This window comes from Cetorhinus maximus, chromosome 19 (genome assembly GCF_964194155.1).
Source record: "Cetorhinus maximus chromosome 19, sCetMax3.hap1.1, whole genome shotgun sequence".
Lineage (NCBI taxonomy): Eukaryota > Metazoa > Chordata > Chondrichthyes > Lamniformes > Cetorhinidae > Cetorhinus > Cetorhinus maximus.
This window is the reverse complement of record NC_135897.1, coordinates 92,750,451-92,767,900: the sequence shown is the minus strand read 5'-3', so window position 1 is coordinate 92,767,900 and position 17,450 is coordinate 92,750,451. Positions and strand designations below refer to the sequence as shown.

General features: G+C 47.0%; 1 protein-coding gene across 3 annotated transcripts in view; it reads right to left on the bottom strand.

Moving 5' to 3' along the window:
- The window catches only part of LOC144694037 (TRAF2 and NCK-interacting protein kinase-like), a 242,556-nt gene extending 225,922 nt beyond the window's left edge, over window positions 1-16,634 (bottom strand). For all 3 annotated transcript variants that reach the window (XM_078564386.1, XM_078564387.1, XM_078564388.1), the window contains exons 1-2: window positions 16,547-16,634; window positions 380-532 (exon numbers count right to left, since the gene is read on the bottom strand). In XM_078564386.1, coding sequence (XP_078420512.1) covers window positions 380-436 — 57 coding nt within the window. In that variant the 5' untranslated portion in view covers window positions 437-532; window positions 16,547-16,634. The remainder of the gene's footprint in view (window positions 1-379; window positions 533-16,546) is intronic.
- Between the last annotated feature and the right edge of the window lie 816 nt (window positions 16,635-17,450).

Genomic DNA, 17,450 nt, shown 5'->3' with positions numbered 1-17,450 from the left:
AGTGCGGGGAATGAATGAATGAATGAATGAAAAAACGTCTAAAATTAAACATGTTCAATTTCTGCCCCATTCATTGCGAAATTGGTCCGGTAGTGAGCGTGTCAGAAGGGGGCTTAACACATCAACACAACGTGCAACTCGCTTGAGAGAAAAAAATGTGTTATTTTCCTCCCCTTGCCTAACTGAATTGACAATTTGGGGACCCGATAGACAATTTGTAGTGTAACATTGTACATCGCGGTTACATACAGCTGCTACATTGATGAGTTGTGTATTGTGACAGTCCTACAGGGGAAGGGGGGTGGGGGGGAAACAATGTATCTGGGGGAATAAAGGAATGTCTGGAGTACAATGAAAAGCTCTGCTCTGGGTTACTCACCCTCAGAGCCGAGAGGTCGATTTCATCCAAGCTTCTTGCCGGAGAGTCGCTCGCCATGTTAATTTCACCAGCAGCAAACTGACACAGCCCGGAGCTCAGTCCTCTCTCTTTCTCTGGTCTCGTCTCTCTCTCTCTCTCTCTTCACTGCTGAGCCTGTAGCGATTTAAAACATATCCTTCCGCTCAATGACAAACAATCAATCGGACAGGTCTTTCTCTATTTTTTTTTTAAAAAACAAATGGAAGAGGGGAAATTATTTTAATTGGTTCTCATTTCTGCTTACACCACAGGAGCGAGGGAGTGAAAATTACTGCACAGTCTTATTCTCTGATCTGTCCTTTTCGGAACAACTGCTCTCTGCAAAGCGCCCACACAATATATAAAGCACACACACACACACATACAACACACACACAGCAGGCTCTGCAGAACCTGTCAATCTCAGCATCCGGGGAGGAGACACACAACAACACGCGTGTCCTTCGGCGGCGAGGAATCGGCTTCGTTTTAAAGCAACTGCAACCGGTTTTCCAAGGAGCGGATCACCACCGGGAGGAAATGCCAAGACACAAGAATAGCAGTCTTCGTAGCTTCCTTCCTTAGTGAGATCTCGGTACAAATACCTTGCTGTCACACTTTATCCATATTGGGGTGGGAGTTACATTCAGAGGGTTAAATTATGAGGACAGGTTGCACACCCTGGGCTTGTATCCCCCCTTCAGTACCACCGAATCAGCGGTTTGGCACAACCGGGTAGCTTGTTAGGCCATTTCATGGGGGACATTTAAGAACCAACTACATTGCTGTGGGTCTGGAGTCACGTAGACCAGGCCAGGTAAGGTCAGCAGATTTCCTTCCCCAAAAGGACATTAGTGAACCAGATGGGATTTTACAGCAATTGGCAATGGTTTCGTGGTCACCATTACTGAGACTAGCTTTTCATTCCAGGTTTATTAATTAATTGAGTTAAATTGCACCGGCTGCCATGCTGGGATTTGAACTCTCGTCCCCAGAGTATTAGCGTAGGCCCCTGCAAGTTCCCCTCCAAGTCGCTCACCATCCTGACTTGGAAATAGATCGGCCGTTCCTTCACGGTCGCTGGGTTAACATCCTGGAACTCCCTCCCTAACAGCACCGTGGGTGTACCTACACCACATGGACTGCAGCGGCTCAAGAAAGGCAGCTCATCTCAAGGGCAATTAGGGATGGGCAATAAATGCTGGCCTAGCCAGCGATGCCCCACATCCAGGGAATGAATAAGAAAAAAGCGATTGACCTGGTTGAGGTGTTTCAGGAGATAGGATAATTTTAGTTGGATAGATAAGGTGAATCTCTTTCTCCAGTGGGGGTGGGTAGTCCAGGCCAAGGGCTATGACCTAAAATTAGAGGCAGGCTGCTCAAGGCTGATGTCAGGAAGAACTTCACAGAAATGATAGTGAAAATCTGGAACACTCTCCATCTGTTAAGGCTGGAGTTAATTGAAAATTTCAAAATTGAGATTGATAGCTTTTATAAAAGCAAAATACTGCGGATGCTGGAAATCTGAAACAAAAACAGAAAATGCAGGAAAAACTCAGCCGGTCTGACAGCAATTTTCTCCACAGATGCTGTTCGACCAGCTGAGATGATAGTTTTGAGCCGTGTAAGGAAATTGAGAGTTACGGAACTAAGGTCGGTAGATGGAGTTCAGAGACAGGGTAGACATAATCTGATTGAATTGCAGAATTGGTTCCAGAGGCTAAATGGCCTCATTTGCATATGTCACATTTCAGAATATGTTTGGCTCCCTCTGAGCAATGGCTCGGGCCATTCGCACTGTGTCTGTCCGTGGCCGGAATTTTCCAGCCCCTCAGGCTGGAGGGATCCTCCAGTCCTGCCGATGGATCACACCGGCCCCGTCGCCGGGGAACCTGCTGCTACCAGGGGAGGGGGGGAAGTGCTGGAAAATTCCAGCCAGTGATTCCGGTGTTCCCCTGGTTGACCTCCCCCCACCCCCCTTGCAACCTCCGTAAAATTGAGCTCATCGAAAATTCAGCTGTCCACATCCTTCCTCACACCAAACACCCCCATTCACTGCTATGTCCAGGTTTACATTGGCTTGATTTACATGAGCAATGTCTCGATTATAAGTACCCATCTACATGTCCAAATCCCTCCATTGCCTCAATCAACCTCCTTTTGTAACCTCCTCCAGCCTTACAGTCCTCCGAGACCTCTGGACTCCTCCAATTCTGGCCTTTTGCACATCCCCAATTTTAATCTTTTTTTATGCAAAAATATACTTTATTCATAAAATATCTTCAATCACATTCCAAACCATTTCAAAAACAACATTACAAGGGTACAATCCAGGTTAAACTTTTACAAAATGTATCACCAGGTGCATCAGTACAAACAATATTACAATCATTTACAGCCTTTCATTTTGATCTGTACAGCCCGAGGGGCTCTAAACAGTTCCCAGTCTCTCGGTGCGCTGTGGTAGAAAGGTCTTAGACAGCGACCCTTCCCCATTGCGCCTTTGCGGCAGCTGCCCCAAGCTTTAGTGCGTCCCTCAGCACGTAGTCCTGGACTTTGGATTGTGCCAGTCCGCAACAATCGGTCGGGGACAACTCTTTGTGCTGGAAGACCAACAAGTTTCGGGCAGACCAAAGCGCGTCTTTCACCGAGTTGATGATCCTCCAGCTGCAGTCGATGTTTGTCTCGGTGTGTGTCCCTGGGAACAGCCCGTAGAGCACAGAGTCCTGTGTCACAGAACTGCTCGGGATGAACCTCGACAGCAACCACTGCATCTCTCTCCAGACTTTCTTTGCAAAGGCACAATCCACAAGGAGGTGAACAACGGTCTCTTCCCCACCACAGCCACCTCGAGGGCAACGTGCAGAGGGGGTGAGCCTCCTGGCGTGTAGGAAGGATCTGACGGGGAGGGCCTTTCTCACCACCAGCCAAGCTACGTCTTGGTGCTTGTTGGAAAGTTCTGGCGATGAGGCATTCTGCCAAATGACTTTGACAGTCTGCTCGGGGAACCATCCCACAGGGTCCACCCTCTCCTTTTCCCTCAGGGCCTCTAGGACGTTACGTGCTGACCACTGCCTGATGGACTTGTGGTCAAAGGTGTTTTTCTGCATAAATTTTTCCACCAGGGACAGGTGGTACGGCACGGTCCAACTACTTGGAGCGTTCCGCGGCAGCGTGGCCAGACCCATCCTTCGCAACACCGGGGACAGGTAGAACCTCAGCACGTAGTGACACTTGGTGTTTGCGTACTGAGGGTCTACGCACCGCTTGATGCAGCCGCACACAAAAGTGGCCATCAGTATGAGGGCGATGTTGGGCACGTTTTTTCCCCCTTTATCTAGAGGCTTGTACATCGCGTCCCTGCGGACACGATCCATTTTCGACCTCCAGATAAAGCGGAAGATGGCTCGAGTGATCGCCGTCGCGCAGGAGTCTGGAATGGGCCAGACCTGCGCCACGTACAGCAACAGCGAGAGTACCTCACACCTGATGACCAGGTTCTTACCCGCAATGGAGAGGGAGCGTCGCTCCCACATGCCCAGTTTCCTTTTCACCATAGCCACTCGCTCCTTCCAGTTTCTAACGCATGCCCCGGTCCCTCCGAACCATATCCCCAGCACCTTCAGGCCGTCAGCCCTGACAGTGAAGGGGACAAAGGATCGGTCAGCCCAGTTCCCAAAGAACATGGCCTCGCTCTTCCCACGATTTACCTTGGCTCCCGAGGCCAGTTCGAACTGGTCGCAGATGTGCATCAGTCTGCGCACCGACAGCGGATCCGAGCAGAAGACGGCGACGTCGTCCATGTACAGGGAGGCTTTTACCTGAGTGCCTCCACTGCCTGGGATCGTCACTCCTCTTATGCCCGGATCCTTCCTGATGGACTCGGCAAAGGGTTCTATGCAACACACGAAAAGGACAGGTGAGAGAGGACAGCCCTGCCTGACTCCAGATTTAATCGGAAAGCTATCTGTTTCCCACCCATTGATTGAGACTGCGCTACTGATGTTAGTGTAGAGCAGTTGGATCCAATTTCGAATTCCCTCCCCAAACCCCATTTTGGAGAGCACATCCCCCATGTAGGTGTGCGATATTCTGTCAAAGGCCTTCTCCTGATCCAAGCTGATGAGGCAGGTATCCACACCCCTGTCCTGTACATAGGCAATCGTATCCCTGAGCAGCGCCAGGCTGTCAGAGATCTTCCTGCCTGGCACAGAGCAGGTCTGGTCAGGGTGAATCACCAATTCCAGAGCGGATTTGACCCGGTTGGCGATGACCTTGGACAGAATCTTATAGTCCACATTCAACAGTGAAATGGGTCGCCAATTTCTAATTTCCTCCCTTTCCCCCTTGTGCTTGTAGATGAGGGTGATGATGCCTTTCCTCATGGATTCTGACATACTACCGGCCAGGAGCATACTCTCGTACACTCCTAGCAGGTCTGGGCCGATCAAGTCCCACAGAGCCGAATACAACTCCGCCGGCAAGCCGTCGCTTCCGGGGGTTTTACTCTTCTCGAAGGACTCGAGGGCCTTAGTCAGTTCATCAGGAGTTAGCGGTTTGTCCAGGCTCTCCCGCGTACTGTGGTCTAAGACCTCCGTGATAGAGGACAGGAAGGACTGGGAGGCCGTGCTGTCCGTGGGCTTCACGTCATACAATCCGGCATAAAAGGATTTGCTGATCCTCAGAATGTCGGACCGTGATGACTTTACTGAGCCGTCTTCTTCCTTCAGGCTGCTGATCACAGAGCGCTCTCTGTGTACCTTTTGGAAGAAGAAACGTGAGCACGTCTCATCCTGCTCCACGGAGCGGACTCTGGAACGGAACATCCCCAATTTTAATCGCTCCGCCATTGTTGGCCGTGCCTTCAGCCGCCTGGTTCCTAAGCTCCGGAATTCCCTCCTTCGACCTGACCATCTCTCTCTCCTCCTTAAAGTCAGTCTTTAAAACCTAATCTTTCACCAAGCTTTTGGTCACCTGTCCTAATATCTCCTTATGTGCCTCGGTGTCAAATTCCATTTGATAATCGCTCCTGTGAAGCACCTTGGGATGTTTTACTGCATTAAAGGCACTATGTAAATTCAGGCATTGTTGTACTTCTGGTTAATCACATTTGACATCACCGAGATAGATAAGGGGATCAAAGGTTACGGGGAGAAGGCGGGGGAACGGGGTTGAGAAACTTATCAGCCATGATTGAATGGCGGAGCAGACTCGATGGGCTGATTGGCCTCATTTCTGGTCCTATGTCTTATGGTCTTATGTGCAGTTTTTGGATGAAGTGCATTACAAGCTGGGCTATGTTTGGTCTAGGCTCCATCATAAAGTTACATATTCAACCCTTATTGTTGTTATAAATTATTATGTCTGCATTTATGGTGGAATTTGGCTCGGTAAATTGATTGCACTATAGTTCCACTCTCCTGCCAGAGGTGATGCTGGAGTGTCTCCACATCTGGCATGGCAAAGTAGAGGTGTAATTAAAGATTGATAAATTTACATAATCAGCACCCATTATCAATGTGAAGGTTAGAATTGACAATGGAAACATTGACAGGAAGTGTGTACAGACAGGATGTATTTAGCAAGTAAAGAAAAGAAATAATTTGCATTTTTTACTGCACCTTTTATAACCTCAATGCTGTCCCAAAGAGCCTTACAGCCAAGGAAGTATCTTTGAAGTATGCTCACTGTCGTAATATAAGGTACACACAGCCATATTACATGCAGCAATATTCCACAAACAACAATGTTATAATAACAGGATAATTTACTTTTAGTGGTATTAATTACGGGATAAATATTGACCCAGGACATTGGAGAGGACTCCCTGCTTATCATCAATATTGCGGTGTGGAATTTTTTGCATTCACCTGAGAGAACAGTTTAACATCTGTACCTATGTTTATTAAAGGAACCTTTTTGTAATCTCAACACCCAGTGATATTGCTTAATCCAGTTTCTAGAAGACTGTTTTAAATTCATTTATGGGATGTGGGCATCGCTGGCTGGGCCAGCATTTATTACCCATCCCTAGTTGCCCTCAAGAAGATGGTGGTGAGCTGCCTTCTTGAGCCGCTGCAGTCCATGTGGTGTAGGTACACCCACGGTGCTGTTAGGGAGGGAGTTCCAGGATTTTGACCCAACGACAGTGAAGGAACAGCGATATATTTCCAAGTCAGGATGGTGAGTCGCTTGGAGGGGAACTTCCAGGTGCTGGTGTTTCCATCTATCTGCTGCCCTTGTCCTTCTAGATGGTAGTGGTCGAGGGTTCGGAAGGTGCTGTCGAAGGAGCCTTGGTGAATTTCCAATAAACCTCTGAAAATTCATCTTCTAAATGTTTCACCTGGAAGTATTTGATGCACAATTTCCTTTCTCTTGGCAACTAAAATGTCGGTGATCAGCATTTAATATACTTATAAAAGTTCTGTTGAAGGGTCGTGTGGACCCGAAACGTCGACTCTTTTCTTCTCCACCGATGCTGCCAGACCTGTTGAGTTTTTCCAGGTAATTCTGTTTTTGTTTTTAATATACTTATGCCAGCTTGAAAATTTGAATTCAATTTAAATTCTGGAAACAAAAAGTTGGTGTTCGTAAATGTGACTGTGCAGCTTTTGAACTGTCATAAAATTTCATCCTGTTCACTGATCTCCTTAAAGGAAGGAAACCTGAATCCTTACCCAGTCTGAGCCTGTACATAACTCCAGTTCCAAACCAATGTGCTCATCATTTATTGCCCATCTCTAATTGCCCTTATTCAGAGGGCATTTAAGGGTCAACCACATTGCTGTGAGTTACATGTAGACCAGACCGGGTAAGGACATTTGTGAACCAGATGGCTTTTTATGACAATCAACAATGGTTTCGTGGTCATCATCAGATTTTTAATTCCAGATTTTTATTGAATTCAAACCCAGAGCCCCAGAGCCTTACCCTGGGTCCCTGGAATACTAGTCCAGTGATAATACCACTACACCACCAGTTCCCCTAACTGCCCTCTGAAGTTATTGAGCACTTGGTTGTATGAAACCTCAGACAACTCAGGTGGGCAGTAAATGCCAGCCATGTTAGCGATTCCCGCGTCTAAAAATATCTAAAAAAAAATTATATGTTTTGCCACAGCATGAGGACATTTCTTTATCAAGTCTATTTTGTGCTTTTTTTATTGATTTAAGACTACTTTAATGTTCAAGTTATGTACACACTGACTTTTCTGAAGAGTACCTCTCATTTAATCTGAGCGCGTGTTTGATATTTGCCAAGTTGAGAAAAGAAAATACAAGGCAGCCTCTTTTTGCCCTTTGCTTGTTGGTTCCTTGCTGGGGAACGGGTTGATGAAAGTTTGGGATGGCACCACTGAGTACCTGGCCCAAGCGATTGAAAGATGGACACAGGTGAGAAAGGCCATCTCAATTAACCTTGTTCATCCAGAAAGACCAGACCATTTAGCTGTTCCTGATTCCCAGAATATTCACCTCTGCAAGCCTATTCAGAGTCAGTTCCACATTTTGTTAGAAGCAGTTCAGCGAAAGCTTACCAGACTAATACCAGGAATGGACGGGTTGTCTTATGAGAAAAGATTACATGGGTGAGGCTTGTAGCCGCTGGAGTTTAGAAGAGTCAGAGGCGACTTGATCAAAACATGTAAGATCCTGAGGAAACAAAAACAGAATTACCTGGAAAAACTCAGCAGGTCTGGCAGCATCGGCGGAGAAGAAATCAGTTAACGTTTCGAGCCTTCATGGCCCTTCGGCAGCACTGACGCATAGTTAGGAGAAGGGAGAAATATAAACTGGTTTCTTCTCCGCCAATGCTGCCAGACCTGCTGAGTTTTTCCAGGTAATTCTGTTTTTGTTTTGGATTTCCAGCATCCGCAGTAGCTTTTAGCTTTTTGTTAAGATCCTGAGGGGTCTTGACAGGGTGGATGTGGAAAGAATGTTTCCTCCCGTGGAAGAATCTAGAACTAGGGGTCACTGTTTAAAAATAAGGGGTCGCCCATTTAAAACGGAGATGAGGTGAACTTTTTTTCTCTCAGAGGGTCGTGAGTCTTTGGAACTCTCTTCCTGTAAAAGTGGTGGAAACAGTGTCTTTGAATATTTTTAAGGCAGAGGTGGATAGATTCTTGGTCAGGAATGGAGCGATACGTTATCGGGGGTTGGCAGGATGCAGATTTGAGGTTTCTATCAGATCAGCCATGATCTTATTAAGTGATGGAGCAGGCTCGAGGGGCTGAATGGCCTACTCCTGCTCCTGGGTCATATGTTCGTATATTGACCGTACTGTGGGGTAAGGTTAAAAGGGTAAAACAGAAGATATTTGACGAGCTGCATGTTATACACCCCTGACTGATTTTAATTTCCATTTGTCCATTTTACACTATTGCTAGAACTCTTCTGTGTGAAGCAGCACTTGCTGATGTCAATCCCAGATTTCCATTTGGGTCTGACTTGAACTTTTGTCCTCTCCCCTCTCTGAAATTGGGTTCTGGGTTTGCTACACTCCATCCAACTCCCCTCACGTTCATATAAACAAAAGCAAAATACTGCAGATGCTGGAAATCTGAAATAAAGACAAAACGCGCTGGAAATACTCAGAAGGCCTGTCAGCACCTGTCAAGAGAGAAAGAGTCGAGTACAACTCTTGTTCAGAGCTGAAGAAAGGTAGAAATGTGATGGATTTGATGCCATTGAAAGGGGCAGGGAGGGGCAGGAAGAACAAAAGGGAAGGTCTAGGATAAGGTAGAGGGAGGGAGAGATTGACATAGATGTCGTGGGGCAAAAGGCAAAGAGAGTGGTAATGGTTGTAGAAAAGAAACAAAGTCTTGGTCCAGATTGAGTGTGAATGGTAGAGGGATGAACAGCTCTGTCTGAAAGCAAAAGCATGAAGAACGAGATTCTGCCTGTCATATGGCAAAAAAAACGCAATAAAAATGGGGGACAGAGTTCATGGTCTAACGTTGTTGAACTCAATGTTGAGTACAGAAGGCTGTAAAGTGCCTAGTCGGAAGATGAGGTGCTGTTCCTCCAGTTTCACTGGAACATTGCAGCAGGCTGAGGACAAGAAGCATAAGCACAAGAGCAAGTTGGTGCATTAAAATGGCAAGTGACCAAAAGCCCAGGGTCATGGCTGCAGACTGGTGACCACTTTGCAAATTGCCTTCACTCGATCTCCTCGGCGTAGATGGAGGATATTATAATTTGCTGTTCGTTCAATGAGCAAAGGAGGAATCTGAAGCCCATTTTTCCTTAACATAAGTTTATTCGCAAAGCCCAGAGAACACAGACACACATTCCCTTTTCCACCCACCACACAGATGGAAACCGGTTCTTATATATACTTAAGAATAATGCCCTAACCTTTCCCCAATTAGTAACAGCTAATCTCACTTACAACTACAGCACGCACTTCATTGTGACAGGATTTCAGCATCAACAGAGAAGACCACATTGTGAATAGCGAACCTGGTCGACTGAATTGAAAGAAGGACAAGTAACTCACTGTTTCACCTGGAAGGAGTGTGTGGGGCCCTGGCCGTTGAGGAGAGAAGAGGTAAAAGGGCAGGTGTTACTGCTCCTGTGCTTTCCTGTGAAGGTGCCAGGGCAAGGGGGTGAGGTGTTGGGGGTGATGGAGGAGTGGACCAGGGTTTTGCAGAGGGAACGGTCCCTTTGGAATGTTGACAGGGGAGACGAGGGCAAGACATGTTTTGTGGTGACATCATGCTGGAGGGGGAAGGAATGGCAGAGGATGATCAGTTGGATGCCAAGGCTGGTGAGAACAAGGGGATCGCTGTCACAGTTCTGGGAGAGAGGGGAAGTGGTGGGAGCTGAAGTGTGGGAAATGGGTTGGACACGATTGAGGGCCATGTTAACCACAGTGGTTGAGGGGAGGATCCTTGAACGAGGAAAAAGGAAGACATGTCAGAAGCGCTGTTGTGGAAGGTTGCATCAGATGTGACAGACACAGAGAAACTGGGAGAATGAAATGGAGTCCATTAGGGAGGAAGGGTCTGCAGAAGTGAGAGTCAGTGGACTTGAAGTAAATATTAGCAGGCAGTTTATCCCCGGAAACGGAGGTAGAGAAATCGAGGAAGGCTGGTGTCAGAGATGGACCATGAGAAACTGAGAGAAGGATGGAAATTGGAAGCAAAGTTGGTGAAGTTTTCCAATTCTGGGAAGAATGAGAAATGGCACCGATACAGTCATCAAATTTAGCAGAAAGAGAATTGGTGGAGGGGGCCTGAGTTGGACTGGAATAAGGACATTCACCTCCCATTCATCTCCCTTGAAAGACAGAGAGCCCAAGGATTAGATTTTCAACTGGATGTCTAAATGTAAATTGCTGTCATGGATCACAACTGCCTCTTACAGGAACTGTCCCATTGTCCTTTCCATAGACTGCAAAATACTGAATTCTCCGCCTGTCGTTTCTGATCATCGTGTTAATGAAGAGAAAATTGTGAGTCATAAATGTCAGCTGTGGTTCAGTGGGTAGCACTCCTGCCTGTGAGTCAGAAGATTGTAGACTGCAGTGCCACTCCATCGACCTGAACACAAAATTGAGACTGACACTGCCTGTGTGCAGCATTGGAGGAATGCTGCACTGTTAGACCTACTGTCTTTCAGATGAGTCAATAAAACATTTGCTCCCTCAGACGGCTGATTACAGGTTCCATAGCACTATTTCAGTAAAGCAGGGCAGTTCTGCCCAGGATTCCAGGCAATACTTATCCCTCAACCAATATCACCATGAACAGACTGTGTGGTCATTAGTCACATTGCTGCTTGTGGTTGTTTTTGCTGCTGTATGCAAATTGGCAGCTGTGTTTCCTACATTAAAACAAAGACTACACTTCAAACATATTTCATTGTCTGTAAAACACTCTGGGATGACCCTGAAAGGCGCTATAGAAACTTAAGTCTATTATCTTTCAAATTATAAGCTGCAGAGTGTTAAACTCAAGTTTCTGATCGTGGTCCTCTGCACAGTAAGAATGTTTCCTCATAATCCCGATATTCCTCCTGCCCTATAACTGTTCTCCAGACTAAGGGATACTCGTTCCTCTAATCTAGACTTGTGTGCCCCCTCTGCACTCTCTCTAGTCCATGGTTGTCTGTTTTCAATCTCTTTACAGAGAGTTGGGCCTATGGAACCAGTCAGAAGAGAGAGAGCAGTGAGTGGTTGGAAGATAGAGGGCAGCTGGGGGTTTGTCAGGGGAGCGAGGTCAGGGCAGGGCGAGGGCCCAGATTTTCGTGGCTGAGATTGGTGCTGGGGGGTCGAGAATCTTCCTGACCCGGAGACTCTATCTCTGTCCTGGAAGAGCTGACTTGCCCTATTTTTGTGTTGGGGAAGTGGGCGTGTGCTGGAGACTGGCCTGTAGAGCAGGCCAGAGGCAAAAACAGGCCCAGAGGCAGAAGCGGGCCAACGCTGATGTCGCACAGCTTCGAGGTCTCTTTGTAGATGAGAACGTTGGTCAATCAAAGCAATAAAGAAAATATTGCAGATCAGTCCCCCACTGCCACCCCCATACCCTTCACCACTCCTTCATCCCCCAAACCCATCCTTATCCCCTTACCCCCTTTCATCCCCTCACCTCTCCTTACCCCCTTCAGCCCCATGCCCACCCTCAATCCCCTCACGCACTCGAGTGTTCACTTTTGGCCCAATAATAATATGTTGCAATTCCTTCGAATGCCCATAGAACTGTCAAAATTAACAAAAAACATTAGCTGAATAAGCCATTGGGAAAAAAAAACACTCTCCCATCCAAAACCCTGCCAGCTCTGACTATGGGTGACACAGATACACCTCAGATTGCTGCATTTCTGAATAGACTGTGGAGAAGAAAACACTCTTCAGCCTCCAGGTCACAGGTCATGGCCTCACACATCAGAGGCCAAATCATGAGGCCTTCCCAACTGGGATCGCCTCTGTGATCGGCGAATCCTCACTGGCCATCTTTAAAACATGCTATCAGCCTTAAACAGCGGACAGCCAGGGGTCACAGCCTGGCCTATTTCCCGTGCGGTGAAACTGGGAATTGGAGGCGGCACTTCCGGATCTGCACTTTTCCCGGCCCCGCCTCCATTTCGGTCCCAATTGGGACCCACGAAAATCCAGCCCAAGGTGACGAGTGGAGTAACCCAAGGATCAGTGCCGGGCACTGGCACCGTCTGTATCTGGCACTCCAAACGCAAAGCAGGCAAGTTTGCAGATGATTATTAATTGGAGCAGGTTGAGTTGAGGGGTTGAAGGGTCAGTTCTGTTGAAGGGTCGTGTGGACCCGAAACGTCGACTCTTTTCTTCTCCACCGATGCTGCCAGACCTGCTGAGTTTTTCCAGGTAATTCTGTTTTTGTTTTGGATTTCCAGCATCCGCGGTAGTTTTTTGTTTTTATATTTGAGTTGAGGGGTGTTCAGAGACAGTGCCAAACTGGAAAGGAAGCAGCCAAGAAGTTGCATAATGCCGTGAAATTCAGCACACCACTGACAGGTGACAGTTAATAATGATAATTTTATTGAAAGCAAAATGAGCAGCCTAGATATTAGTCATCATCATCATTCCTTCTGCATCATTGAGCTATATAAAGTAATAACCAACCAATACGGGCATGTTCACCCTGGGCATTTTTTACTAAATGTTTCAGCTTCGAATGGGATATTAAACTTCCTCATTATCACAGAATCACACAGTGCAGAAGAGGCCCTTCGGCCCATCGAGGCTGCACCGATACGCGAGAAACACCTGACCTACCTACCTAATCCCATTTACCAGCACTTGGCCCATAGCCTTGAATGTTATGACGTGCCAAGTGCTCATCCAGGTACTTTTTAATGGATGTGAGGCAACCCGCCTCCACCACCCTCCCAGGCAGTGCATTCCAGATCGTCACCACCCTCTGGGTAAAAAATCTTTTCCTCACATCCCCCCTAAACCTCCTGCCCCTCACCTTGAACTTGTGTCCCCTCGTGACTGACCCTTCAACGAAGGGGAACAGCTGCTCCCTACCCTCCCTGTCCATGCCTCTCATAATCTTGTACACCTCGATCAGGTCGCCCCTCAGTCTTCACTGCTCCAACAAAAACAACCCAAGTCTATCCAACCTCTCATCATAACTTAAATGTTTCATCCCAGGCAATATCCTGGTGAATCTCCTCTGCACCCCCTCCAGTGCAATCACATCCTTCCTATAATGTGGTGACCAGAACTGCACCGAGTACTCCAGCTGTGGCCTCACCAAGGTTCTATACAACTCCAACATGACCTCCCTACTTTTGTAATCTATGCCTCGATTGATAAAGGCAAGTGTCCCATATGCCTTTTTCACCACCCCATTAACATGCCCCTCCGCCTTCAGAGATCTATGGATACACACGGCAAGGTCCCTTTGTTCCTCAACCTTCCTAGTGTCATGCTGTTCATTGAATACTTCCTTGTCAAATTACTCCTTCTAAAGTGTATCACCTCACACTTTTCAGGGTTAAATTCCATCTGCCACTTATCTGCCCATTTGACCATCCTGTCTATATATTCCTGTAGCCCAAGACACTCAACCTCACTGTTAACCACCCGGCCAATCTTTGTGTCATCCGCAAACTTACTAATCCTACCCCCAACATAATCATCTATGTCGTTTATGTAAATGACAAATAATAGGGGACCCAGCACAGATCCCTGCGGTACGCCACTGGACACTGGCTTCCAGTCACTAAAGCATCCTTCTGTCATCACCCTCTGTCTCCTACAACTAAGCCAATTTTGAATCCACCTTATCAAATTGCCCTGTATCCCATCTGCATTTGCCTTCTTTATAGGTCTCCCATGTGGGACCTTGTCAAAGGCTTTGCTAAATTACATCAACTACACTACTCTCATCTACACACCTGGTCACCTCCTCAAAAAATTCAATCAAATTTGTTAGGCATGACCTCCCTCTGACAAAGCCATGCTGACTATCCCTGATCAAATCTTGCCTCTCCAAGTGGAGATAGATTCTCTCCTTCAGAATTTTCTCCAACAGTTTCCCTATCACTGATGTGAGACTCACTGGTCTGTAGTTCCCTGGCTTATCTCTACACGCCTTCTTAAATAGTGGAACCACATTAGCTGTTCTCCAGTCCTCTGGCACCTCCCCCATGGCCAGAGAGGAATTAAAAATTTGGGTCAGAGCCCCTGCGATCTCCTCCCTTGCCTCCCTCAGCAGTCTGGGACACAAATCATCCCGACCTGGAGATTTGTCCACTTTTAAGCCTTTATGCAGACATAAAAGATCCCATGAACACTGTTTCAAAGAAACGCAGGCGAGTTCTGGTCAATATTTATCCCTCAACCAACATCACAAAAAATATATCACCTGTTCATTATCACATTGCTGTTTGTGGGAGTTTGCTGTGTGCAAATTGGCTGTCGAGTTTCATACTAGGGAGTTCTTTCTGCTGCTAAACAGATGTCCAGCTGGATGTGCTTAAGAGTAAGCGTTAGGGAGGGAGTTCCAGGATTTTGACCCAGTGACAGTGAAGGAACGGTGATATATTTCCAAGTCAGGGTGGTGAGTGACTTGGAGGGGAACTTCCAGGTGCTGGTGTTGCTGTCTATCTGCTGCCCTTGTCCTTCTAGATGATAGCGGTCGTGGGTTTGGAGGGTGCTCCCTAAGGAGGACTAAGGATCCCTTACGTCTCCTACACTGTTTTCCTACATTTTCAGGATGTGGGCATTGTTAATAATGACACCATTTGTTGCCCACCCCCAGATGCCATGAGATTTCGGTTTAGAGTCAACCATGTTGGTGTGGGTCGCGAGCCAGATATTGACCCAGCCTGGTCAGGATAGCAGCTTTCTTTCCTTGAAGCGACATTGGTGGACCGGTTAGGTTTCTATGACAATCTGACAGCTTGGTGGTCACTTTAACTGAGAGCGGACATTTTTCTTTTAATTCGCCAAGTTGGTCAAAGTATTCAAACAGCTGTGGTGAGAGTGGAGCTGAGCATCACTGGGGGGGGGACAGTAACACAACCATTACACCATGGTTTGGCCACACATTGAGGGATTGGTGAGGGCAGCTTTGCTTTAATGCATTGGGTTATTTTCTGGAGCATCACGTGCTGCTAAATGGAGTAAATGAGAGGGACAGACACTGAACAACTGGATTGCACCTGCCCCCAAAATCGAATCATGCTGTGCGATGCAGGAGAATGCTAATTACACAGGGAAGGAGAGGAATTTGCTAGCAGCTTGTGAAAGTGCCAACGATTACATTCCTTGAGACAAAGCCCACAGTGAGATCAGTTACCATCTCTCAGACAAATAGCACAACCAAGAAAAAAACTGTGAAGCCCTAGATCTGTGTCGAATTAGATATCGTCTTCTGCTTGAGGCTGTTACAACATTTGTAAGGACACTTTTTTAATTTATTCATGGAATGTGGGCATCGCTGGCATGGTTGGTATTTATTGCCCCATCCCTTGAGAAAGTGGCCAGTCACCCTCTTGAACTGCAGCAGTCCATGTAGTGAGGGCGCTCCCACAGTGTGCGGTTGGATCGGGAGCAGGGGCCACTTAGGGAAGGTGGATCCCTGGGCAAACGTGTATTTTACCGTCAATTCTTTAAGGATAAGTTATTATTATTGAAAAGAAATCCTGCTTTTAAATTCTAAACCCTCTGTGAAATACAGTCAACCTGTTATTGGATACAGGTAAATTTCACCTGCAACTAACAGCAAACGAATGAAAAGACAAAAACAAAAATACCTGGAAAAACTCAGCAGGTCTGGCAGCATTGGCGGAGAGGAACACAGTTAACATTTCGAGTCCGTATGACTCTTCAACAGAACAGTGAATGAATGACTCATTTGCAACATCTTCAGGTTTAAATATTTTTTAAAAAGATTTCCTTCCTTGAACAAGTAAAACTCTTGGCATTGACCACAGGCGTTCCTTTGGCTTTTTTACAGGTTAATTTAGAAGCCAGTGTGAATTAACCTGGTGCCCACCACCAGCCTTGGTAACTGTGGTTCTGCCCAGTGAACACTCTCAGCACCACTCCATGTGCCTTCCCCTTGGTGAGACAGTTACCCTACTCTGTGCTCAACATGTGACAATCACACACGGCTCCAACCCGCCCAGCTCACTCCAGGCTCACCTCCAGCCGCTTACTCACCCGACACACACTGCCAATGGTTGTTCCACACTTCATTGCGAATCACACAAACTGGTTGCCCACTCTTGCAGCTCCCTATTGAAGGATTCTGGGTAGGGGAAGTGATGGCGTTTCTGCTCAACCTGATTACTGAGCAACTCAGACGCTCGAAATTCCACAAAGGGCCTGCGAGAAAAAAAATACTGAAACGTTACCTATTTTTTCACCATCATTTCAGGGTTTCCCACCATAAGACCATACGACATAGGAGCAGAAATTAGACCATTCGGCCCATCGAGTCTGCTCCGCCATTCAATCATGGCTGATAAGTTTCTCAACCCCATTCTCCCGCCTTCTCCCCGTAACCTTTGATCCCCTTACCAATCAAGAACCTACCTATCTCGGTCATCTTTTGCCACCCAACCATGCCCATGTCGCCCATGCCTAAGCTAGGCCCGGCAGGAAGTTCCAGGATTTCCCGGGGGAGGGGAACCTGCCCAAATTTTCCAGCTCCTTATCTCTACCCAGCAATGCTGACCACAAGAGAGGACAGCGTTGAACTCAGTGGTGACGCCCCCCCATGTAGAATTGCTTGCTTACATTCTGCTGAGGAATTACTGCTGGCTGGAGGCTACAGTAGTGTAATGTCGGCCTGGTAATTCAAGTGGCCTGGATGAATGAGCATGATTTCAAATCCCACAATAGCTGATGGGAAATTTAACTTCAATTACCAGAGTAAAAAGTCAGTCTCATCAATTAATGTAACCACGAAACTAGTGGGATTGTTGTAAAAGCCCAGTTGGTTCACTAAATGTCCTTTAGGGAAGGAAATCCTCTGTCCTCACCCAGTCTGGCCTAAATGTGACTCCTGACCCACCCATGAGGTGACTTTCACCTGCCCTCGGATGTGCAGGAAAATGCCTCA